Below are 25,014 nucleotides of genomic sequence, written 5' to 3' on the forward strand. Positions count from 1 at the left end.
AATTGTCTGTGTGGCAAGAAGTACAAATGTAGCATATATCTGATTATTAATTAATTTTGCCATTAGCTAGCTAAAGCAGATCTCATCTTATTTATTTCATGTGCGTTGATTAAAAGGTTACAGATGCTTAATAAAGCTTGATGTTATATAAAAAAAAGCAGTCAACACTAGAATTCCCTGTACAACCACAGACCATTTCTAGCCAAGGTATTGCAATAATTTGCGATTTCCCAAAATCTTTTGGTAGTAAATGTGCTGGCATATTATAAAGTGCCACATTATTCTAGAATCAAATATGATAGCCTGCAGATCACACGTCTCTTTTTTAATAAATCTAATTGTTACATTTTGTACCTAGACCTCGTTTTGTGCAATCAAATCCAGACAAGACCAAGTTTTCTCTGGGGAGTTCTGGCATGAAATCACATGGGCTTACCCGGTAAAATGCTGTTGTCAGTGGCAGCAATGTAGCAGCAACACAATATTCTTCAGAAGCTGAACAATCCTGGAAGAAATAAACAGGAAATCATAAATCTTGATACCTTACATTCCATTCGTTCGTAGCCAAATTATTTCAGCTCAATTACCACCCACCTGTTTGATAAAGAGGCAATGCCTGGAAGAATACAATTAACTGGCCCCAACAATAATTTACTACAGACGATCTTTGGGGACCTATCACTTAGTCTTTAGTGTACTATTGGGATACGAGCTAAGATTTGAACGAGTAACATGAAACAGAATCTGCAGCAATTTGTGAAGAAAAATCTTCCAAAAAAGCCCCAAGATGAATGTACATGCTACAGTAACTCCTCCAAAAGATATATAATCTTAATCAAGATCATTCCATCCTGAGTCTCAACATTAATTATTGAGACATTAATGAAGACCAAAAGCTTATCCAAAATGGCTTGATACATCTGAGTTATTTTAACTAAAATGCCAAGCATGTTTCTGAACGCTGTCATGAGGCCCACAGCAATAAAGTTCACAAAAATCAGGCTGTAATCTTCTAGTAAGGAAATGTTTGGAATGCCAAGATGCACTCCGACTTTTAGGCCACAGCAGGGCTCCATTCTTGCAGACTGTGTCCAAATTTTAAACTACAACAGCTGCACTTTAAAGTCACAGCCACTTCTTCAGTCATTGTAAGGATATTATTTAATTAAAACTACTACTGAAAAAAAACAAAAAAAACTGTGCTGGTTTTACCAGCATACTATGATACTCGGCTGCAATTTTCAGAGCATTCCAAATAACAAAACTTGCTGTTAATAATCAGCTCTATCTCTGCCAATTACCTAATTATAAATAACTACATAATTTTTAAAAGTGCTATTTCCATTTTACAGGCAAAATGATTTTTGAAATATATACCATATATATATATATATATAAATATTATATACTGTTTCAATTTCAATCTGATATTAGCACTAGTTACTGTTTTTTTGGTGGTGGGATAAAAAGAAACAAGGACAAATGTTATGCGCCTCAGTGCACAAGGACGATGGAGTTTTCCTGGTAGAGTGATGCACATGAAGAAACAGCATTTAGGCTCTGACTATTAACTGTGATAAATGGTAGTTACCAAGAGGCAGCATGTGGTGGAGCTATTGCGGCAGCCACATGTAGGAGATGTTCGGGAGATTTTCCTCGAGTTTAAAAGTCCATCCAATGGAAAGATAATCAGATCCGACAGGGTGTCGCCAAACAATGTTATAGAAATTATAATTAAGCAGCCATATAAAATATCATTTAAAGGCTCCAACGATATAAACTGGCTAATTATCAGATACTGGTATTCTTGCATTACTATGCATAAGTGCTAAAAGTGTTCTCTAAGTAACACACCAAATTGGCCCTGGATGGTACAAAACTATTCCCAATTTTGTGTAACATTGAGTATATTCAATAAACTGATTATTGCATAAAATGCTCAAGAGTTTGAAAAACAAGATCAGAAGTGTGCCAATCTCCAACTACTACGGTGCCACATGCAGAATAGGTTAAGAGGAAGAAAATTATGGCGTAGGAGGGAAGGGCATTGGACCAGGTTCTGGAACAAGGGAAGTTTATGCCGAAGGGATGGTCTTCACCTGCACCGAAACAGCACCAATGTGCTCACAGCGAGGATAAACAGAGTAGTGGGGGGAACGATTTAAACTAAAATGGAAGGGGTAAAGAAAGAACTTGTATTTATCTAGAGCCTTTCGAGACCTCAGGATGTCCTAAAGCGCTTTACAACCAAAGCAGTACTTTTGAAGTGTAATCACTGCTTTAATGTAGGGAAATGTGGCAGGTAATTTGCACACAGCATAGTCTCACAAACATCAATGAGTTAACAGATAATCTGTTTCAGTGATGTTGGCTGAGGGATAATTATTGGCCAGGACATCAGGGAGAACTCCACTTTTTTCTGAATAGTGGCATGAGATCTTTTACATCCACTTGAGGTAGGTAGGTGGGGCCTCAGTTTAATGTCTCATCCAAAAGACAGCACCTCCGACAGTGCTGCATTCCCTCAGTACTACACTGATGTGTCAGAGAGGATACTGCAGAGGATCTGGCCACATTTTTCAATCCTCGTTAAATATGCAAATTGTGCTGTGGAACCAGAGAGTAGCTAAAGTAACACCTTTGATCAAGAAAGGAAAGGATAAACAGGTTAACTATAGACCATATCAGTGTAGAAAACTCTTAGAAACAATGGGGCCAAGTTTCAGCCTGAGTTGCTCCTGTTTTTTTGGAGCAACTGGTTTAGAATGGAGTATCTTAGAAATTGCAATTCTCGGCATTTAGTTTGCTCCAGTTCTAGTCAGTTAGAACAGTTTTGGTTTGGAACAGATTTTTTTTTTCCAAAAGGGGGCGTGTCCGGCCACTTACGCCTGTTTTGAAAGTTTAAGCAGTGAAAACTTACTCCAAACTAACTTAGAATGGAGTAAGTGTAGATTTTTGTACATTCGAAAAAACCTTGTCTACATTTAGAAAATCAGGCGTAGGGAAGGCCGGGGGGGGGGGGGGGGGTGTTTAAAGGGAAGTTTACAAACATTAAACACTTCAGTTTTACAAATAAAGAGCCATCATCAATAATAAATGATAAATACAACAATAAATCAATCAAAAAAAATTAATGAAAAATTTTTAAAAATCAATAAATAAAACATTTTCTACTTACCGTCTGCAGCACCGGGAGCCCTCCAACAGCGTGCTGGGATGGCCCTCCCGTGTGTCTCTGTCAGTGTCTCTCTCTCTCTCTGTCTGTCTGTGTCTCTCTCACTCTCTGTCTGTCAGTGTCTGTGTTTCTGACAGCGAGGGGGGGGGCTGGGGGGGGAGAAGAGAGGGAGAGGGGGAGGGGGAGTGAGGGAGGGGGGGGAGTGAGGGAGGGGGAGAAGGGAGAGAGGGAGAGAGAGAAGGGGGCAGAAGGGAGGGAGGGGGAGAGGCAGAAGGGAGGGAGGGGGAGAGAGAGGAGAGAGGGAGGGGGAGAGAGAGGAGAGAGGGAGGGGGAGAGAGAAGAGAGGGAGGGGGAGGGGGAGAGGAGAGAGGGAGGAGGAGAGAAGAAAGGGAGGGGGAGAAGAGAGAGGAGAGGGCCCGCCCCCAGCACCAGAGTTAAAGGTAGGTGGCCGGGAGTCGGGTCCTGGGGGGGAAGGGCGATGTGTCGGGTCGGGGGGGGGGGGGGGGGGGGAGGGGAGTGGGAGTCAGGTTGGGAGCGGGAGGAGAGTTGAGTCGTTGGGGGCTGGGGGGGGCGGGTTCGGATCGGGCGGGGGTCGGAGCGGGAGCTGGGGGGGGGGGGAAGGGGGTTTGAGAGAGCCAGCAAAAGCGAGGAAGCAGTGTGCTGGGCTTGGGAGGTGCAGTCTGATCCACGTCGCCCCAGTGAGCCCATTCGGCCAGGGCTAAGGGCGGCGTGCTTGGGCCCCTCCCACACAGTTTTGGACGCCTGGAACTACTGCACATGCGCGCCCACTGTAGCGCACATGTGCTGAGGTCCCGGCACTGTTTTCAGCGCAGGGACCTGGCTCCGCCCCCCCCCACAGCTCGTGCTGCGCCACGCCCAGCTCCAGAGGACCTGCAGGGAGCCAGAGAATCTGTAAGTATTTTTTGGCGCACTTTCGGGCGTGAAAAACAGGCGTCCAGGTCGGGGCTGCGCCGTTCTAGGAGCAGCCCAAAACTTGGGCCCCATATCTCCAGACAGATTTGTTAAAGGCAAGTTTGTTTGTGTTTTTTGAAGAGGTAATTGATAAGAAAAATGCAGTAGACATAATGTAGATCAATATGCAAGTTAATGTCCTAATGGATAGGTGGTCTTACTGGCCTACTAGCAGGACGTTTACGAGTGCCCTGCTGTGGTAAGCTTTTTGGATTTAGTTCTTTAAACCACAGTAGCAACCCTGTACATATTTGGCGGTCCCTAACTCTTCTGTCAACCTGGAGACTATGTGCACAGCATATCAGCCCAATAGAAATTCTGCAAGTTCAGACTTTGCAGTAGCTTGATTTGGGAACTCAAACAGAATGGTGATTATCTCTGTGGTCAGACGCCTGACTGCCCAAGAAACCAAAACAAATCGGCCCAGAAATCCCGGTCGGTTGCTTCCCGCGGGCGATCGGGTAAAAAAACTTAAAAAAAAATGCGCACTTACCTTTTCCTGCTGCGCCCATGCAAGTTCCCGGTCCTGAGGCCTCCTCTGACCACGCGTCGTAGCGCGTGCACGTCAGGACTCCGTAAGTTGGAGTTCCCATTATTATGAATGAGAAACAGCCCCCAAAACACACAAATCCAACAATAAAAAATAGAAAAAAATACACCACATATTTTTATTAATTTAAATTAGTTATTTATGTAAAAGTTTTTTAAATTATGGTTTAAAATAAACTTACCATAGTGGGGAGGGTTTTAAACAATAAAATGTGTTTTTATAATTTTATTTTAAAATGTTTGTGTATTTTAAAACTCTGACACCTGTAAAAGTAGGCTATGTGGCTGCTTTTTATCAGGTGCAAGAGTTTTGAGGATATTTGCTGGGCAACATATGGGTAAATCCCACAATCTTGCCCTTGCAAATGTCCTTGCTCCTGAGATGCGGAGGATTTGTCAAGCTCCAGCTTGACAGATCGGAAAAGCCGGTTTTCAGCGCATGCATGTGCACTGAATATCGGCTTTTGCGATGCCTTCCGTAGACACTCAGTGCGGACCCGGGAGGCCGGAATTTCTGCCCCATTAACAGAGTACGGGAGGGGAGGGGGGGTAGCTAAAGTACATTTTAAGATAGCATTTCCTTTCAGAACCTTAATAGACATTCAATTTTAGAAATTCTGCTAAAAAAATCATAATTCACATTCAAGTACAAGCTATTGTTTCACTTTAAAAAATAATGTACATGTAAACAAGAAATTTAGTACTTCATTGGATGTAAAGCCCTTTGAGACGTCCGGTGGTCATATAAATGCAAGTCTTTCTTTCAATTTCACTACATTAAACTGCACATGATTAGACAGTAGGAAATAAAATATCAAAGTCAATTTTTCATTGGAAGTCTGAAAGTTCCGCAGGCGACCCTGAAGCAAAACTGGAGAATATCAAAAATGTTTCCATCTTATAACCGCAAGTATGTGGAACAGATTTCCATGAAAAGATGTTAACCCTGTCTCAACTGAAGATGAGCTGAATGATTATTTAGGAAATATGCATAGATACAAGGAGCTAAATACAATTTAGAGAGGAGGTAAGTAAAGAAAATTGGAGGGAATTTTAAGAAAATTGGAGGGAATTTTAAAAAAATTGGAAGTAAACAATGCCAACTTAATAAGTATGCATTGCACAAGCATGATGAGTAATGGATTAAATATTGGCAAGAGCAAGGTTGGTAAGGCCGCATCAAGCATGTTATCTTACAGTAATACACCACTGGGAAAAAATGTTTTTGCTCTGTGACCCAAAGTCACATGCGAAAACTCAGTGGGCATTATAGAAGACCTGAAACAGAACAGCAAAATTGAATGGAAAATCTATGCATGCACTATAAATAAATAATGTAAAAAAGTGCTGGAGTGAATTAAAGGCTAAAGTACATTTTTGGGGATTTAAATGATACCTTTCACTCTTGTAGTTTGTGACAGATAAAACATTGAAATTACAAAATGTGGTTGTCCAGTTCAAACAGTCTGTCTTGGTGTTTATCCTCAAAATGTACGATACTTCTAATTCCATGTGTCCAGTCTGTTTCTATAGCCCTTATTCTTCTTTCTTTCAACCAGCTATCCAAACTTTTTTTTACGTGTTCACATGGTCTTGGCTTGAATCTCTATCTCTGTTAATGCATTCTGCAGTTTCACAACCCTCTGCACAAAGAGGTTTTTCCTCTCTGTTCTAAATCTCTTACATTTAATCTTGTATCGAGACTCGTCAATCGCTGAAAACAGTGAGCTTCTATTTACCACCCGCCCACCACAACCCCCGCCCCATCCATTCATAATTTTAAACACCTGCAACTGAGCTTCTTGGGTTGAATAAATACAGCCTCCATTCTTCAAGTTTCTCTCTGTATTTATATTTCCTCATGCCAAACAGCATCGTACTGAATCTGTCCTGCACCCTGTCTATTGCCTCAACATCCTTCCTATAATGTAGGGTCCAAAACTGCGCATTGAACTCCAACTGTGGTCTTATTAAGGTTTTGTAGACATTCACCATCGCATCTCAACGTTTATATTCTATTCTTTTTGCCACAATACCCAGTATTCCATTAACTTTTTTATGACCTGACCCACTTGGGGTGTTAACACTCAAATATCTCTGCTCTTCCATTATCACCCAGTTTCTCCTCAATGTGTAATTATTACTTTTATTTTGTTTTAAACCAGTAGGTACCACCTCACATTTACTGACATTGAATTCCACCTGCCACTTTATTTGTACCAATTCCACGATATTATCAATTCCCCTTGCAGCTTCCTTTGGTTCTCTGGATTATTTATGATGCCTCGGATTTTGATATTGTCTGCAATTTGGACACTACGCTCTCCAGTGCAATATCCAAATCACTGACCTTCACATTAAACAGAAATGGTTCCAGAACATAACACTCTGGGACAATGCTACCCACTTCCATCCACTCTGAGAAATTGCCCTCAACTCCTACGTTGACTTAGAATTTGGATTTCAATTTTGGGCTGCGGCAAATTCGCTCAGTTAAGTCCTGGGAGATTGAGGTCGGCAAAGGAATTTTAGGGAGCTGAGCAGGAGCCAGCAATGATCTTCAGCACTGCAATGGAACTGGGAGAACTCCTGCACTTCCCAGTTCTACATTCAGTTACGTTTTTTTTTAAACTTACCTTTTTGGTGTTACCCTCCAGCCGTCCCTTTAAGGACAATTGATTAAAGGCAGGTCCACCATGTTTTCCTGAATGCTGCCAGCATGGCGCCAGTCAGGGCAGCCCAATTTTACAAAGGGGGCTTCAAACAGTCATGAGGTCCCATATTTGTTGTTCGAAATCAGGGTTTCAAAATGAATAAAACTGATACGAAGAATGCTGTGTTTAAATCGTTGTTTTGAACTAGAGACAAAATGTCTCCTCAGACTGGTTTAGATGCTTAGAAATGCTAATGTTTTGGTACCCTGCTGAGATGTTACAGCATTCTGCACTATGACAACTATTCTGTTGTTTGCAAGTTAAGACTTGAATTTGTATCTTTAAGACAATTTGTTACAGAAAGACTTAGAATGGATGGAAGTTTGGGGAAGTTAACATAGCATTTGCTACATCATAAAGGAGGTAACATTGTAAAAAGCAAGCAGTTTTCTGCTTTGGCCTCGAGATCAAAGGCAGGATACGGACGAGAGAGATAAGACATGAATATCAAAGGAAGAAAACTTGGGACAGTATAAACAAAGTCATGTGGAAAAAATAAGATACTTTTAGGACGGGCTTTGACACAAGAATCGAAACAAAGAACATGATACAGCATTGGATAGCAAGTTTTTAGGGAAACCGCTACAGGTCAAAGGGTCTTGTCAGTATTCTATGTCAGGTCCACCCCTAAAAAAAAAATAAAAAATAAGCCTCCTCAAGGCTGTCCTCACAGTGTGAGGGGAGAGCAAAACAGAAGTTGGGCTCGTCAAACGCTCTTCGAGTGATCAAATGCTTTACCAAAAGAAGCTCAAGCCGAAGAGAAAGAGGCTGCAAGGCAGTGAATTTTCTCACTTGCGCCAGCCATTTGTCCGATTGGGACTGCTATCAACTACTTGTTACTGTCGTATGTTTTTGCTGAATAACTAATGTGTTATATTCCGTCTTAAACTCTGATTAAACACAATGGCCCCAAGTTTCCACACGCGGCAAAACAGGTGCCCCTCCGAGCTGGGCGCCCGTTTTTCGCGCCGAAAATGGCGCCTGAAAAAAAACGCGCTATTCTTGAGCGCTTTGCAGCTCGATGTCTGCTTGGCGCGGCGCACAGGGGGCGGAGCCTACCACTCGCGCCGATTTTGTAAGTAGGAAGGGGCGGGTACAATTTAAATGAGTTTTTTTCGTGCCGGCAACCCTGCGCATGCGCGTTGGAGCGTTCGCGCACGCGCAGTCTGAAGTAAACATTGGCACTCGGCCATTTTAAAAAGTGCTGCAGAAAAAGTAAAAATTTGTTTATTGAACCCTTGCAAAGGCTTGCATTTTAATTTTCTTGATATTTGTGTCTGTGAGGGTGAGGGAGTGCATTCTGTAATTAAAGATAGACTGTGATAAACGGGACACATGCACTTGTTTGAGACTATTCAAATTCTTTGTAGCTGTTCAATTTTTTAACAGTTTTTAATAAAACCACATTGCCCTTCCGAGATCAGCACTGAGGCTTCTTGCAGCTTTCTCCCCCTGCCGTCGGTCGGACCCAACGGCAAACGGCTGCCTCAAGTACTGAGGCTTCTTGCAGCTTTCTCCCTCCCTCCCCCTGCCGTCGGTCGGTCCTGACGGCAAACCGCTGCCTGAAAGGCCTGCCTGAAGCATTTTCACACAGGTAGCAACATGGTTTATTTAATCTTTTCTTTGCTTATAAATTTTTATTCAGGTTGGATTTGTATAATATTTGTATAAGTATAACTAAGGATTTATTGTAGAATTTAATGACTTCCCTTCTCCCCCCACCTCGTTCCCGACGCCTAATTTGTAACCTGCGCCTGATTTTTTAATGTGTCGACAAGGTTTTTTCAAGCCTACAAAAATCTTCACTTGCTCCATTCTAAGTTAGTTTGGAGTACGTTTTCACTGTGGAAATTTTCAAATCAGGCGTCAGTGGTTGGACACGCCCCCTTTTGAAAAAAAAATTCTGTTCAAAAGTGGAACTGTTCTACCTGACTAGAACTGCAGAAAACTTAAATGTGGCGAATTCCGATTTCTAAGATACCCCGTTCTCCACCAGTTGCTCCTAAAAATCAGGAGCAAATCATGTGGAAACTTGGGGCCAATATATCCACCAGAGTGGTTTACAGTCGATTCTAATTATTAAAATTATTAGAGATTGCCTTAAACTTGGCTATTTCCAAAATTGCATATGCCAAGGGTCTAACGATTGTTTCAGGTGCTGGCCCTGGATACCTCTTTTCTGCCTTTATCAATATGGCGGGGATGCACGTCTGGAAAGAAATGAGGTGGGACCAGTACGGTCTGCACCGGGGCAGGACCGGAACCAATGTCCTAGGGGGAGTGTTTGCTAGTGCTATTGGGGAGAAGTTAAACTAATATAGCAGGTGGATAGGAACCTATGCAGGGAGACAGAGGGAAGTAGAATGGGGGCAGAAACAAAAGATAGAAAAAAGAAAAGTAAAAGTGGAGGGCAGTGAAACCTAAGGCAAAAAGCAAAAAGGGCCACATTACAGCAAAATTCTAAAGGGGCAAAGTGCATTAGAAAGACAAGCCTGAAGGCTCTGTGCCTCAATGCGAGGAGTATTCGGAATAAGGTAGACGAATTAACTGCGCAGATAACAGATAACGGGTATGATGTGTAATTGGCATGATGGAGACATGGCTCCAGGGTGACCAAGGCTGGGAACTCAACATCCAGGGGTATTCAACATTTTGGAAGGATAGACAGAAAGGAAAAGGAGGCAGGGTGGCATTGCAGATTAAAGAGGAAATGAATGCAATAGTAAGAAAGGACATTAGCTTGGATGATGTGGAATCGGTATGGGTGGAGCTGCGGAATACCAAGGGGCAGAAAACGCTAGTGGGAGTTGTGGACAGTCCACCAAACAGTAGTCGTAAGTTTGGGGACAGCATCAAACAAGAAATTAGGGATGTGTGCAATAAAGGTGCAGCAGTTATCATGGGTGACTTTAATCTACAAACTGATAGCAATGCGGTGGAGGAGGATTTCCTGGAGTGTATTAGGAATGGTTTTCCAGACCAATATGTCGAGGAACTAACCAGGGAGCTGGTCATCCGAGACTGGGTGATGTGTAATGAGAAAGGACTAATTAACAATCTTGTTGTGCGAGACCTCTTGGGGAAGAGTGACCAGGAACATGGTAGAATTCTTCATTAAGATGGAGTGTGACACAGTTAATTCAGAAACTAGGGTCCTGAACTTAAGGAAAGGTAACTTCGACGGTTTGAGGTGTGAATTGGCTAGAATAGACTGGCAAATTATACTTAAAGGGTTGACGGTGGATAGGCAATGGCAAACATTTAAAGATCACATGGATGAACTTCAGCAATTATACATCCCTTCTGGAGTAAAAATAAAACGGGGAAGGTGGCTCAACCGTGGCTAACAAGGGAAATTAAGGATAGTGTTAGATCCAAGGAAGAGGCATATAAATTGGCCAGAAATAGCAGCAAACCTGAGGACTGGGAGAAATTTAGAATTCAGCAGAGGAGGACAAAGGGTTTAATTAGGAAGGGGAAAATAGAGTATGAGAGGAAGCTTGCCGGGAACATAAAAACTGACTGAAAATGTGAAGAGAAAAAGATTAGTGAAGACAAACGTAGGTCCCTTGCAGTCAGACTCAGGTGAATTTATAATGGGGAACAAAGAAATGGCAGACCAATTGAACAAATACTTTGGTTCTGTCTTCATGAAGGAAGACACAAATAACCTTCTGGATGTACTAGGGGACCGAGGGTCTAGTGAGAAGGAGGAACTGAAGGATATCCTTATTAGGTGGGAAATTGTGTTAAGGAAATTGATGAGTTTGAAGGCCGATAAATCCTTGGGGCCTGATGGTCTGCATCCCAGAGTACTTAAAGGAAGTGGCCCTAGAAATAGGGGATGCATTGGTGATCATTTTCCAACAGTTTATCGACTCTGGATCAGTTCCTATGGACTGGAGGGCAGCTAATGTAACACCACTTTTTAAAAAGGGAGAGAGAAAGCGGGTAATTATAGACCGGTTGGCCTAACATCAGTAGTGGGGAAAATGTTGGAGTCAATTATTAAGGATGAAATAGCAGCGCATTTGGAAAGCAGTGAGAGGATCGGTCCAAGTCAGCGTGGATTTATGAAGGGGAAATCATGCTTGACAAATCTTCTGGAATTTTTTGAGGATGTAACTAGTAGAGTGGACAAGGGAGAACCAGTTAATGTGGTGTATTTGGACTTTCAAAAGGCTTTTGACAAGGTCCCTCACAAGAGATTGGTGTGCAAAATAAAAGCACATGGTATTGGGGGTAATATACTGACGTGGATAGAGAACTGGTTGGCAGACAGGAAGCAGAGAGTCAGGATAAACGGGTCCTTTTCAAAATGGCAGGCAGTGACTAGGAGTGCCGCAGGGCTCAGTGCTGGGACCCCAGCTCTTTACAATATACATCAATGATTTGGATGAAACAATTGAGTGTAATATCTCCAAGTTTGCAGATGACACTAAACTTGGTGGCGGTGTGAGCTGTGAGGGGGACACTAAGAGGCTGCAGGGTGACTTGGACAGATTAGGTGAGTGGGTAAATACATGTGAGGTTATTCACTTTGGGGGCAAAAACGCAAAGACAGAATATTATCTGAATGGTGGCAGATTAGGAAAAGGGGAGGTGCAACGAGACCTGGGTATCATGGTTCATCAGTGATTGAAAGTTGGCATACAGGTACAGCAGGCGGTAAAGGAGGCAAATGGTATGTTGACCTTCATAACTAGGGGATGTGAGTATAGGAGCAGGGACGTCTTACTGCAGTTGTACAGGGCCTTGCTGAGGCCTCACCTGGAATATTATGTTCAGTTTTGGCCTCCTAATCTGAGGAAGGATGGTCTTGCTATTGAGGGAATGCAGCGAAGGTTCACCAGACTGATTCCCAGGACAGCGAGACTGACATATGAGGAGAGACTGGATCAACTAGGTCTTTATACAGTGGAGTTTAGAAGGATGAGCGGGGATCTCATAGAAACATACAAGATTCTGACGGGACTGGACAGGTTAGATGCAGGAAGAATGTTCCCGATGTTGGGGAAGTCCAAAACCAGGGGACACAGTCTTAGGATAAGGGGTAGGCCATTTAGGACTGAGCTGAGGAGAAACTTCTTCACTCACTCAGAGAGTTGTTAATCTGTGGAATCCCCTGCCGCAGAGAGTTGTTGATGTCAGTTCATTGGATATATTCAAGAGGCAGTTAGATATGGCCCTTACGGCTAAAGACATCAAGGGGTATGAAGAGAAAGCAGGAAAGGGGTACTGAGGGAATGATCAGCCATGATCTTATTGAATGGTGGTGCAGGCTCGAAGGGCCGAATGGCCTACTCCTGCACCTCGTTTCTATGGGCTCAAGTTTCCACACGATAAAAAACGGGCGCCCCTCCGAGCTAAAACGGCGCCTAAAATAAAAAACGCGCGATTCTGGAGCGCCCTGCAGCTCCTTGTCTGCCTGGCGCGGCGCCCAGGGGGGCGGAGCCTACACTCGCGACGATTTTGTAAGTGGGAGGGGGCAGGTACTATTTAAATTAGTTTTTTTCTTGCCGGCAACGCTGCGCGTGCGCGTTGGAGCGTTCGCGCACGCGCAGTGTGAAGGAAACATTGGCACTCGGCCATTTTTGTAGTTCTTTGTAGCTGTTTAATTTTTGAACATTTTTTAATAAAAGCACATTGCCCTTCCATGATCAGCACTGAGGCGGTGCAGGAAGCCTCAGAAAGTTGAGGCAACCGTTTCCCTCCCCACCCCCGCCCGCCGTCGGGAACGAACAGAACGGCTCCCCCACCCCCCCGTGGGAACGAACGATGGCTGAAGCACTTTCACACAGGTAGGAAGATGGTTTATTTAATCTTTTCTTTGCATATAAATGTTTATTCAGGTTGGATTTATTTGTATAATTATTGTAGAAGTATAAATAAGGATTTATTATAGAATTTAATGACTTCCCTCCCCCCCCACCTCGTTCTGGACGCCTAATTTGTAACCTGCGCCTGATTTTTTAATGTGTAGAACAGGTTTTTTCAGTTCTACAAAAATCTTCACTTGCTCCATTCTAAGTTAGTTTGGAGTACGTTTTCACTGTGGAAACTTTGAAATCAGGCATCAGTGGCCGGACACGCCCCCTTTTGAAGAAAAAATTCTGTTCCAAAGTGGAACTGTTCTACCTGCCTAGAACTGCAGAAAAAAAAATGTGGAGAATTGCTATTTCTAAGATAGTCCGTTCTCCACCAGTTGCTCCTAAAAATCAGGCGCAAATCATGTGGAAACTTGGGCCCTATGTTTCTATGAGCATGCCCTTTCTGCCATGTTGAATGCATAGGTGCCTGAAAAATGGGTGTGCCAGTATCACATTTCTAGTCCTCTGTTTCCTCCCTTCTTTCCAGTTTTTAAATCCAATTTGCTATCCTTCCCCTAATTCTAGAGCCCGTAATCCTGTCCAATAGTTTCCAGTCTGGTCTTGAAGGTCTATGTACACCAATTTAACTGCATTTCCTCCATAGAACATATCTGTCACATCCCCAAAGAATCCTTTGATTTGCCAAGTACAATCTTCCTTTCTGAATTCCGTTTTGCTGCTTCTAATTATTTTCTCTTTATGTGGATATTTAGTAATTTCATCTGTAATCTTTACAGCTCGGTAACTCATTGTCAGCCATCTATTACAACATGCCTAATTTAACTTTTTTTTGGCATTGCTTTTCATAATCAAAGTCAGATTTTGTTTAAAATTTTCTTTATGTGGTTAAGCAATTCAAAGTCGTCAGTGGGTAAACATGCATTCTGAATTGGTCATTTTGAAATTACAATCCACTTTGGGATGCAACTGGCGTCGTGAAATTTGCACTGTTAGTAATATATTTGTGGCTAGTTTCCTCTTTGTTTAATCAGCTGTCATGCAACTTCCTGTGTATTAAATTCCACACGATGCACTATGCAAATATATAGTGGTATCAATATTCACACAACTGTCAAATTTAATTGAAATGGTCTCTTAATTAATAAACTATCAATGATCAATTAGGTGACATCATCTGTATGATGTTTGTTTTACTGAAGTAAATCCATTCATACACCTAATGACTGTATAGTAGGGAAGATTAACCTTATGTTATTGATCATTTATAGAAGGTTTTAGCTTCAGAAGGTAGGAGTTAGGAATGAATCGTAAACAATTTCTTTGAATTGATCCAAGCTTATTGTTGCTGTCTTATTAGTCTTAGATTACAACTTTATTTTGTTACATCCACTGTCAAATTGGCCCATTCCAAACACCGATGGACTTGCATTGAGGCCTTTGAAGACTCAATAAGATTGGGCGTTGTGGTCTATCAGCAGCAGCAGAATTGTAGTCCACCACAATCTGTAACCTCATGGCCTGGCATATCCGTCACTCTACCATTACCATCAAGCCAGGGGACCAACCCTAGTTCAAAGAAGAGTGTAGAAGAGCATGTCAGGAGCAGCACCAGGCGTACCTAAAAATGACGTGCCAACCTGGGGAAGCTGCAACACAGGACTACATGCATGCTAAAAAGCGGAAGCAGCATGTCATAGACAAGGCTAAGCGGTCGCACAACCAACAGATCAGAATAAAGCTCTGTCACTTCCAGTCGTGAATGGTGGTGGAGCATTAAACAACTAACAGGAGGAGGCGGCTCCATGAATATCCCCATCCTCAATTATGGTGGAGCCCAGCACGTGACTGCAAAAGACAAGACTGAAGTGTTTACAACCATCTTCAGCCAGAAATGCCGAGTGGATGATCCATATTGGCCTCCTCCTGAAGTCCCCACTATCACAGAAGCCAGTCTTCAGCCAATAATATTTACCCCACATGCTATCAAGAAACGGCTGAGCACACTGGATACAGCAAAGGCTATGGGCCCCGACAACATCCCGTGCTGAAGACTTGTGCTCCAGAACTAGCCATGCTTCTAGCCAAGCTGTTCCAATACAGCTACAACACTGTAGCGACAATGTGGAAAATTGCCCAGGTATGTCCTGTTCACAAAAAGCAGGACAAATCCAATCTGGTCAACTACCGCCCCATCAGTCTACTCTCAATCATCAGCAAAGTGATGGAAGATGTCGTCAACAGTGCTATCAAGCGGCACTTACTCACTTACTCACCAATAACCTGCTTACCAATGCCCAGTTTGGGTTCCGCTCGGAACTCTCAGCTCCAGACCTCATTACAGCTTGGTCCAAAAGAGCTGAAATCCAGGTGTGAGAATAACTGCCCTTGACATCAAGGCAGCATTTGACCGAGTGTGGCATCAAGGAGCCCTAGTAAACCTGAAGTCAATGGGAAATCAGGGGGAAAACTCTCCACTGGCTAGAGTCATACCTGACACGAAGGAAGATGATTGTGGTAGTTGCAGGTCAATCATCTCAGCCCCAGGACATCGCTGCAGGAGTTCCTTAGGGCAGTGTCCTAGGCCCAACCATCTTCAGCTGCTTCATCAATGACCTTCCCTCCATCATAAGGACAGAAGTGGGGATGTTCACTGATGGCTGCACAGTGTTCAGTGCCATTCGCAACTCCTCAGATAATGGAGCAGTCCATAACCGCATGCAGCAAGACCTGGACGACATTCAGACTTGAGCTGATAAGTGGCAAGTAACATTCGCGACACACAAATGCCAGGCAATAACTATCTCCAACAAGCAAGAGTCTAACCACCATCCCACGACATTCAACGGCATGACCATCGCCGCATCCCCCACGATCAACATCCTGGGAGTCACCATTGACCAGAAACTTAACTGGACCAGCCACATAAATACTGTGGCAACAAGAGCAGGTCAGAGGATGGGTATTCTCCTGACTCCCCAAAGCCTTTCCACCATCTACAAGGCACAAGTCAGGAATGTGATGGAATAATTTCCACTTGCACAGATAAGTGCAGCTTCAACACCACTCAAGAAGCTCGACACCATCAGGACAAAGCAGCCTGCTGGTTTGGCATCCCATCCACTACCTTAAACATTCACTCCCTCCATCACCGACGTACCGTGGCTGCAGTGTGTACCATCTACAAGATGCACTGCAGCAACTCGCCAAGGCTTCTTCGGCAGCACCTCCCAAACCCGCGACCTCTACCACCTAGAAGGACAAGGGCAGCAGGTGCATGGGAACACCACCACCTCCATGTTCCCATCCAAGTCACACACCATCCTGACTTGGAAGTGTAACGCCGACATCGTCGCTGGGTTAAAATCCTGGAACTCTCTCCCTAACAGCACTGTGGGAGCACCTTCACCACAGGGACTGCAGCGGTTCAAGAATGCAGCTCACCACTCAACTTCTCAAGGGCAATTAGGGATGGGCAATAAATGCTGGCCATGCCAGTGACGCCTACATCCCATGAACGAAAAAAAAGCATCTGCGTCCAAGCAATACTGGCTGTGAAGACATAAGCAAGTACTAGGTAAAAAGCTCTTTAATGTCATCCATACAAAACTCCAATCACAGTTATGTATACAGAAATGTGTATTTAAAAAGAGCCATTTAACAATGACACAAGCCAGCTTAGCAAATTTCTGCTTTCATCGTCTGCTAATTCTCACCAGTTATTACAAAAACTTATAGATTTTGCTTTCTAACCCAAATTCCCTCTCCCCTTCTCCAGTGGCTGGAGGAACCACAACTTCACTTTCCCACAGTCCAATCCCTCAGGATTGTTGCATATTACAACTGCTGTGTCTCACATAAATTGACAAAATATAGCAAGTTATTTTCTGAGAATTCATATCTTACCAGTACCCAAAGTCTTAGGCCTATATTCTACCCATTAAGATATTAGCTTCGTAACAGTATATGCTCAATGGCAGAATAAAGTACATATTATAACATCTGAGCAACAGATCTCACACGATATTAGCAGTTGGCTAATTTGCTTTCACTAACAAATTTTACTATTGTATATCATGAGGTACCATAACATTAACAAATAAATCAACTAATTATAGAGGAGCAATTCAAATACCAATAGAATTTTGAATCTGAATGTTATAGTTTATTTCACATTATTGCGTTGCTACCAACTAACTTGTTCAACTGTGAGGCACTTCTTTGGTCTTCTAATTAATAATGAATCAAATGGACAGGGATGCTGTTTTAAACATTACCTAAAAGCATGTCCCCAAAATTTGTTTACACAAAAACATGCATAAGTCAACAAAATGAAACTCTCAAACTCAAAAGTTCACTTGGGACATTATAATGGAATACACACTCAAAACAGTATAAAGGCAAGAGTCATAAAAGTTTCGAATTTCGGTGAAGGTCACATGCGTATCATTAAAATGTGTGTGTCTAGTCTGCCTTCATTGTACAGATTGAGCGTCCGAAATCCGGAGTTCCAAAATTCGGAATGTTCTGGAATTCGGACATCGGCCGATCCGTGGCGTGGTCGTCCGGAAACCGGAAAATGTTCCGAAATCCGGACATCCACGCCTCAGCAACCTAACTTCGTCCCGGCCCTCGGCGGCCCGACTTCGCCCACCCTGGCCCTCAGTGGCCTGACCTCGCCCTCACCCCAGCACCCCCCTCTCCTCGGTGGGCCGACCTCACCCCCTTACCTCGGCTGCCCTACCCCAACTACCTCGGCCCAGGCAAAGACGTTCCAAAATCCGGAAATATCCAGAATCCGGAACGGTCTCGGTCCCGAGGTTTCCGGATTTTGGACGCTCAATCTGTATCACGCATTTCAAAGGAGTAATACCTGGAAATGTAGTCTCAAGCAAAGTCACAATTCAAGACTTCACATGTTTGTAAGGCAAAAATTAATAATTGTTTGAAATTAGGGATTACCTGTTAAATTACCAATCAGATGTTCAGCTGACTGCATGAACAAATCAAAGCCTTCCGCTAACTTGACTTAGTGGTTAGACATTATAAAGTAAATAACTGATGGTAAGAGGTAATAAATAGCAAGGAAAATTAATCAGGATGTATACCAGAGGAATACAGCAAAAATCTCCAGCAGTAATGAGCCTGTACAACAGCATCTTGCATTTATATAATGCCTTTAACATAGTAAAATGTCCCAAGGCATTATCAAACAAAATTTGACATCGAGCCACTCAGGAGATATAAGGAGAGCTGACCAAAAGCTTGGTCAAAGAGGTAGGTTTTAAGGAGCGTTTTAAAGGAGGAGAGAGATAAAGAGGCAGAGAGATTTAGGGAAAGAATTCCAGAGTTTAGAACCTAGGCAGCTGAAGGCACGGCCGCCAATGGTGGAGCAATGAAAGCGTATCGATATAGCCACATTTGAATACTATGTGCAATTGTGGTTGCCATAGTACAGCAAAAAATTCGAGGCATTGAAGCACTGCAGAAAAGGAAAACCAAAGTGGTATCTAGCTTAAGGCATCTGAGCTAGGCAGAGAGGTTGGAGAGCCTGGGACTGTTTACTCTGGAGAAGAGAAATTTCAGGGAGATATTTTTCCAGATATTCTAAATTCTTAAGGGAACAGATGAATTGAACCATAATAAGATATTCAAGATTGCCACAAATTATAGAACCAGGACATGGAGGCTCAAGCATAGAAGAGCGAAGATGTAGTTTTGATTTAATTACTGCACACAGAGTGTGGTGAACATGTGGAATGGATTGCCCAAGAAAGTGCTAAGGAGTCAGATAGCATGGAAACATTTAACGGGAATTTAACAGATATTTGAAGAAATGAGTAACTGAAATGTATGAATTTTTGAGACCAGCCAGATGAATTCCAGAGTCTTTTCTCGACTTGTACTTCCCTAAATTCTTAGGTTTTGGGGAGGGAATAATAGTTACTTGGGCTGGATTTTTGACTTTTTCAAATTTCGGGGCAGTATTCGCGCGGGGCGGTAAAGAAACCGCCTGAAAAAAGTTTGCGCCTCGACTGGATCTTCATTAAAATGCATGAGCATTGGCGTTAAATCAGGCGTATTACAACAGACTTTGTGTGCCCCAGCCGAAACTCGCTGTGGTAAAATAGGCAGCCATTTTGCGCATGTGCAAACGCTAATTAAGGTGCAGCAGCTCCAGCGCACATGCGCATATGATCCGCCCCACTTCTGCCATATTTGCAAAAATGGAGCCGCAGGAGGAAAGGCAGCGTGCCAGCCGTTTAGCGAATGAGGCTTCTGAAGCCTTAGTGCACGCTGTGGAGAGGAGGTGGTCTTCACTCCATCTAGCTGGGGGAGCCAGACTGCTGCCACCAATCTTCAAGTGATTATGAAAAGAAATTGCCCAGGAGGTCTCTGCAACAGACACTATTCCCAGAACTGGGACACAATGCAGAAAAAAGTTCAACGACTGTACCAGATCCAAAAGGGTGAGTACCATTCACACTTATGCATGTCCCCTATCCTTCCAACATGAATCTCAGTGACTATGTGAAGCATCTCATTAACATTGCCAGTCTGAGGGTGGGTTTCACAATCCATAAGAAAGATGAAGGATGACTTCTCTACCCATTGCCTCTTAATGAACGATGTACATACACTTTTGGTTCCTAATCTTCGAGATCATCGCAGTACACTCCCACTGCTGTTATGGCTTTCCAAAAGATCACCTGCAGCCCCTATGTTACATCCCTGTCACCTCCTAACAAAGCTCATGTAATATCCACACAGATTGAAGTGAAGTCATGAGAACATCCACACAGTCTCACCTGTTGAAGTATGGTAGGCATATGTGGTACAACAGGAGAGGAACTCTTTCTGAACCCCTCCTATTTTTCTCTTTGCAGTTGAAGCACTCTCACAACAGGAGGGAGCAACTGCGCACAGGCGGGGGTCCGCCTCAAATTCTTCCGTTGACAGATATCGAGGAACGGGTGTCGGCACTCATTGGAGCACCAGGTCGGACAGTTGCCGGGGATGATGGTGAGTTCACTTCCGGTAGTGAGGGCATGTAAGTGGATTGAGTGTCTGATGTGACTTCATTGAGACGTATAATGAAGTGACGGCAGGCCTTCAAATGTACATGTGCAACGCCATCTTCCTCCTGTCCCCCTGCTCCCTCCCCGCTGCTAACCCCACGTATGTTTTTTATGCTTGCAGAAGAACAGCTACAATCGCGACAGCCTTCCCATGAGGCATCAACATCTGGCCATGGCGGAGATGACGAGGCCAGTGAGGAAACTCAGATGGCTGAGCCGCCAAGCCCACCAGTTGCCCTGCTGCAAGACACCACATCTGGGGACGAGGACAATTTTGCGGGGTTTGAGTCGTCGGAGTTTCTTGGCCCCAGTCGCACACAGCAACGTGATGCGAGAGGGGAATCTCGCAGGCCAGCTCTCCGGAGGGCGAGTCGGCAAAGTAGGCCTGCTCAAGAACAGGCAGACATGGAACTGGACTTGGTGGAAATGTCCAGGGAGAACACAGGCATGCACCATCAGCTCATGGCTGCACTGGGTCAGATCACAGAGAGCATCGACAAGCTGTCTGCGACTGTTGCGGAGACAGCGTCACGGATTGTCGTTGTAACTCAGGACTCCAGCGAGGCCATCATTGCCCACTGGATGCAGGTGGTCTCCAGCGGCGTTCCAGATTGTGCACACCCATGATCACGTCACAGCATCGATTGCATCGCAGGCACAAGCTACGTTGCAGCTTGGTGATGTGTTGGGGTCGATGACTGGTGCCATCCTCTCTGCGTTTCCCACTGTGCAACAGGAGAGGGACGGTGCCAAAGCAGACCAGCAAGTTGTAGAGACACATCGTGCTCTGGATGTTGAGGCCCAGACCAGACGGATTGTCAGTAGCTCCCAGGAAATGGAAGGTGCTATCCTTCCTCAGGATGACAGCATTCCGGCCCCCACCACTGACTCTCCCACCATGCACCATACATGGTGCACACCCCAGCCACCAGTGACTGCTTCCGTTGACGATGAGGCGCAGCAGTCCGCAGCCAGGCCAAGAGCTCATCCAGGGCATCATCATACGCCGTCTACCCCTCTAACACAGCAACCCTCAAGCAGCCTTGCTGTCGGCACTGAGACCTGATTGAGGAGGAGCAGCAGGCGTGGGAGGAGGAGGAACGCAAGCCGGGGGGGGAGGGGGGGACATCAGGGAAAGTCCTATTAAGGAGTGACACAACCCTCAAGAATGAGACCACATGTAAATAGTTGTGTTTGAAAAATGTACTTGATGTACAGTTTATTATTTAGTTTGGTTTTGTTTGTTGGGAGGGCATTATTTCTTGCTCGTTTTAATAAAACTTTTACTTTGACCTTTGCCATTGATGTTGTGTGTCTCATTCCAGAATTCAGTGTAGATGGGCCTTTATAGTGGCACAGAGTCATGAGTCTTAGCTGCATCCCCACTTTCCCCATTCAAGTAAAGCAGTCCATTATGAGCTGGCGATGTGCGGCTCTTTCTGCGGCAGCATCATCACGCTGCCTCCCCCGTGGATGGGGCGGCTCTGCAATCGGTGCCTCGCCAGGCTCCTCTTTGTCGTCCTCCTCCTCCTGAGGTGGGCCTACAATCCCCACTGGCAATGCCTGGCCCCTCTGGATGGCTAAGTTGTGTAGCATGCAGCACACCACAATGAATTCGGAGATCTGTTGAGGGGTGTATTGAAGGCTGCCTCCAGAGCGGTCCAGGCATCGGAAGCTCTGCTTCAGCAAGTCAGTTGTCTGTTCAATGATGTATTCATATATATTCAAAAGGGAGTTAGATGAAGTCCTTACTACTCGGGGGATCAAGGGGTATGGCGAGAAAGCAGGAAGGGGGTACTGAAGTTTCATGTTCAGCCATGAACTCATTGAATGGCGGTGCAGGCTAGAAGGGCTGAATGGCCTGCTCCTGCACCTATTTTCTATGTTTCTATGTTGCGGGTGGCTGCATGGCTGTCATTATAGCGCTGCTCAGCTTCTGTGGTGGCGTTGCAGAGGGGGTCATGAGCCAGGTGGCTAGGCCGTATCCTTTGTCCCCGATCAGCCAGCCGTGCCCTTGCCTTTTCCGTTGAAACATTCGTGAGACACTGCTCTCGCGCAAGATGAAAGCATCATGTGCGCTCCCTGGATAGCGAGCATTCACTGCTAGAATGCGCTGCCTGTGGTCGCACACCAGCTACACCTTGAGGGAGTGGTATCCCTTTCAGTTTCTGAATACCACTGCATTGTGTATTGATGCTCGCAAGGCAATGTGTGCGCAGTCAATGGCTCCTTGAACCCTCGGGAAGCCTGTAGTTCTGCCAAACCCTAAAACCCTCTCATTCTGGTTGTCTCTGCTCATGGGGAACTTTATAAAATCCATTCTGCGGGCGTACAGAGGCCTTGTAACCCGGCGAATGCAGCTATGTGCAGCGTGTTGAGAGATGCTGCATATTGTCCCCTGCTGCTGCCTGGAAGGAGCCGGAGGCATAGAAGGCCATCACCACAGTCACCTTCACTGCGACGGGCAGCACAGTCCTGTTGGCGCTGGTAGGCTGTAGGTCTGCCTGTAGGGGTTGGCATATTTCTGTCAGCACTTCCTTTAGGGGGGAAAGAGGTAAGGCCTCCTCCCCAGACGTCTTCGATCTCTCCTCATCCGTGGGCCGACATGGCCAAGAGCCCTTCTTCTAGCTTGAAGCTGTGTCAATAGCAACCAGCATGATACGCTGGCGAACTAGTAATGCCTCCATTCAAATCTCTCACTGACCTTGGAAGGGAACTGTAATGGCACATAAAAGTGCCGTTTGAAATTCGGAGCGTCACATAGTATGCTATGCGCAACCGTAACAGTCAATGACAACTGCGATGTCTGATCCTCTAGGATCTGTTTAAATATGCTGCAAATACCGCCTGCTGCACCTTGGGAATGCGTTTTTTTCAGGCGTTTCCTGGGGTGGGCGTTAATTGAGGCATAAGGGCCAAATGTTCCATCCGGTGCGCTAGCATGACGATTGACGTCATCATCTCACTAAAAATGGACGGCGGGCCGGTAAGTTTTTGCGCCGTGACAAATCAGTCGCCGAATCTATCGGCCGGGTGGTAAATCCTGGATGCCCGGCGTTACGCCCAAATACAACATTTACCGCCCTGCTGGGGCAAAAGAGCCAAAGATCCAGCCCTCTGTATCTTATGCAAGTTTTGGCCAAGTAGTAGGCAAATAGTACTATAAATCATCATCATCTTAGGCAGTCTCTCGGAGTCGAGGATGACTTGCTTCCACACTAAAAATGAGTTTTCAGGTGACTGAAGAGTAATGAGCAACATACAAAGAGTCCAATGAGGAACATACAGTCTCTGTCACAGGTGGGGCAGACAGTGGTTGAAGGGACGGGTGGATGGGGTGCCTGGGTTGCCGCGCGCTCTTTCTGCTATTGACGCTTGGTTTCTGCTTGCTCCTGGCGAAGAGACTCGAGATGTTCGGCACCTTCCAAAATACTTCTCCTCCACTTTGAGTGGTCTTGGGCCAGGGATTCCCAAATGTTGGTGGGGATGTTGCACTTTTTCAAGGAGGCTTTGAGGATGTCCTTGAAGCGTTTCCTCTCGCTTGCTGCGTCGGAGCTCCAAGTAGAGTGCGTGTTTTGGGAGTCTCGTATCAGGCATGCGGACGATGTGGCCTGCCCAACGGAGCTGATCGAGCGTGGTCAATGCTTCGATGTTGGGGATGTTGACCTGAGCGAGGACACGGACGTTGGTGCGCCTATCCTGCCAATGGATTTGCAGGATCTTGCGGAGGCAGCGTTGATGGTACTTCTCCAGTACTTTGAGGTGCCTGCTGTACATAGCCCATGTCTCTGAAGCATATAGGAGGGCGGGTATCACTGCTGCTCAGTAGACCATGAGCTTGGTGCCGAGTTTGAAGTCTTGGTCTTCAAACGCTCTCTTCCCCAGGCGACCAAAGGCTGCACGGGCACACTGAAAGTGGTATTGGACTGCATCATCGACTAAGAGATAACATTGACATATTATCGATGGGAGGCCTGTATCTTTCAATATCAATAATATTTTTCACTTTAAGTCATAAAGTGATCTACTACTTCAGTAAATTTGCTGCTTTATAACAAGTGGTAACTAGTGTCACATTGTGAGTTCATTGGGATCATAATAAACATTCCAGAACCTGGATTACCCACCAGCAACAGCACCAGGCAGGGGGGAATCTTCCAGTCTCTAATAAAAACAACACTGTCAGTTCCTGAGGCTACCATTCACAACCAAGCCAAGATGCTAATGCAACATGCTTTGCTGAACTTATTTCTTTGATTTCCCCTGTAAAGCTCTTATGTCTCCCTTCTCCTATCAATAAACTCTAGCTAGGAGTTTACTTTCAATTGTCCACCAATACTTGGTTCAGCAGAATTTTTCCTTAGCAGATAGCAACCATATTTCTTTCCTATTCTTTCTACTCAACATTATCCATTATGGTGCCTATTTCCGATACTCTTATTTTTTTGTGCCAACATTTTAAAAACTTGAACACCATCATGTGCAAACTCCTTAACTTGTTTTCTCAAATTTTGTGCCTCCTCTCTTGACAATTCCCAAATGTTCTTTCCTAATAAGGTTTGAACTTCCACTTCTGCACAGACTTGTTTCTATTTAATTTCCCTGAATTGTTTCTCTAAGGAATTTCTGCTGGAAACTCCAAAGGAAAAACTACATTGGCAACTATCATTTTAAGTTCACTTATTCTTAATGTCCTT

At 44.6% G+C, this 25,014-nt stretch overlaps 1 protein-coding gene across 1 annotated transcript in view; it reads right to left on the reverse strand.

Moving 5' to 3' along the window:
• sbf2 (SET binding factor 2) overlaps positions 1–25,014 on the reverse strand; it is a 715,543-nt gene that overhangs the window by 178,333 nt on the left and 512,196 nt on the right. Inside the window, exon 18 of the mRNA XM_070898748.1 lies at positions 437–505. Coding sequence (XP_070754849.1) covers positions 437–505 — 69 coding nt within the window. The remainder of the gene's footprint in view (positions 1–436; positions 506–25,014) is intronic.

This window comes from Pristiophorus japonicus, chromosome 14 (assembly GCF_044704955.1).
Source record: "Pristiophorus japonicus isolate sPriJap1 chromosome 14, sPriJap1.hap1, whole genome shotgun sequence".
Taxonomy (NCBI): domain Eukaryota; kingdom Metazoa; phylum Chordata; class Chondrichthyes; family Pristiophoridae; genus Pristiophorus; species Pristiophorus japonicus.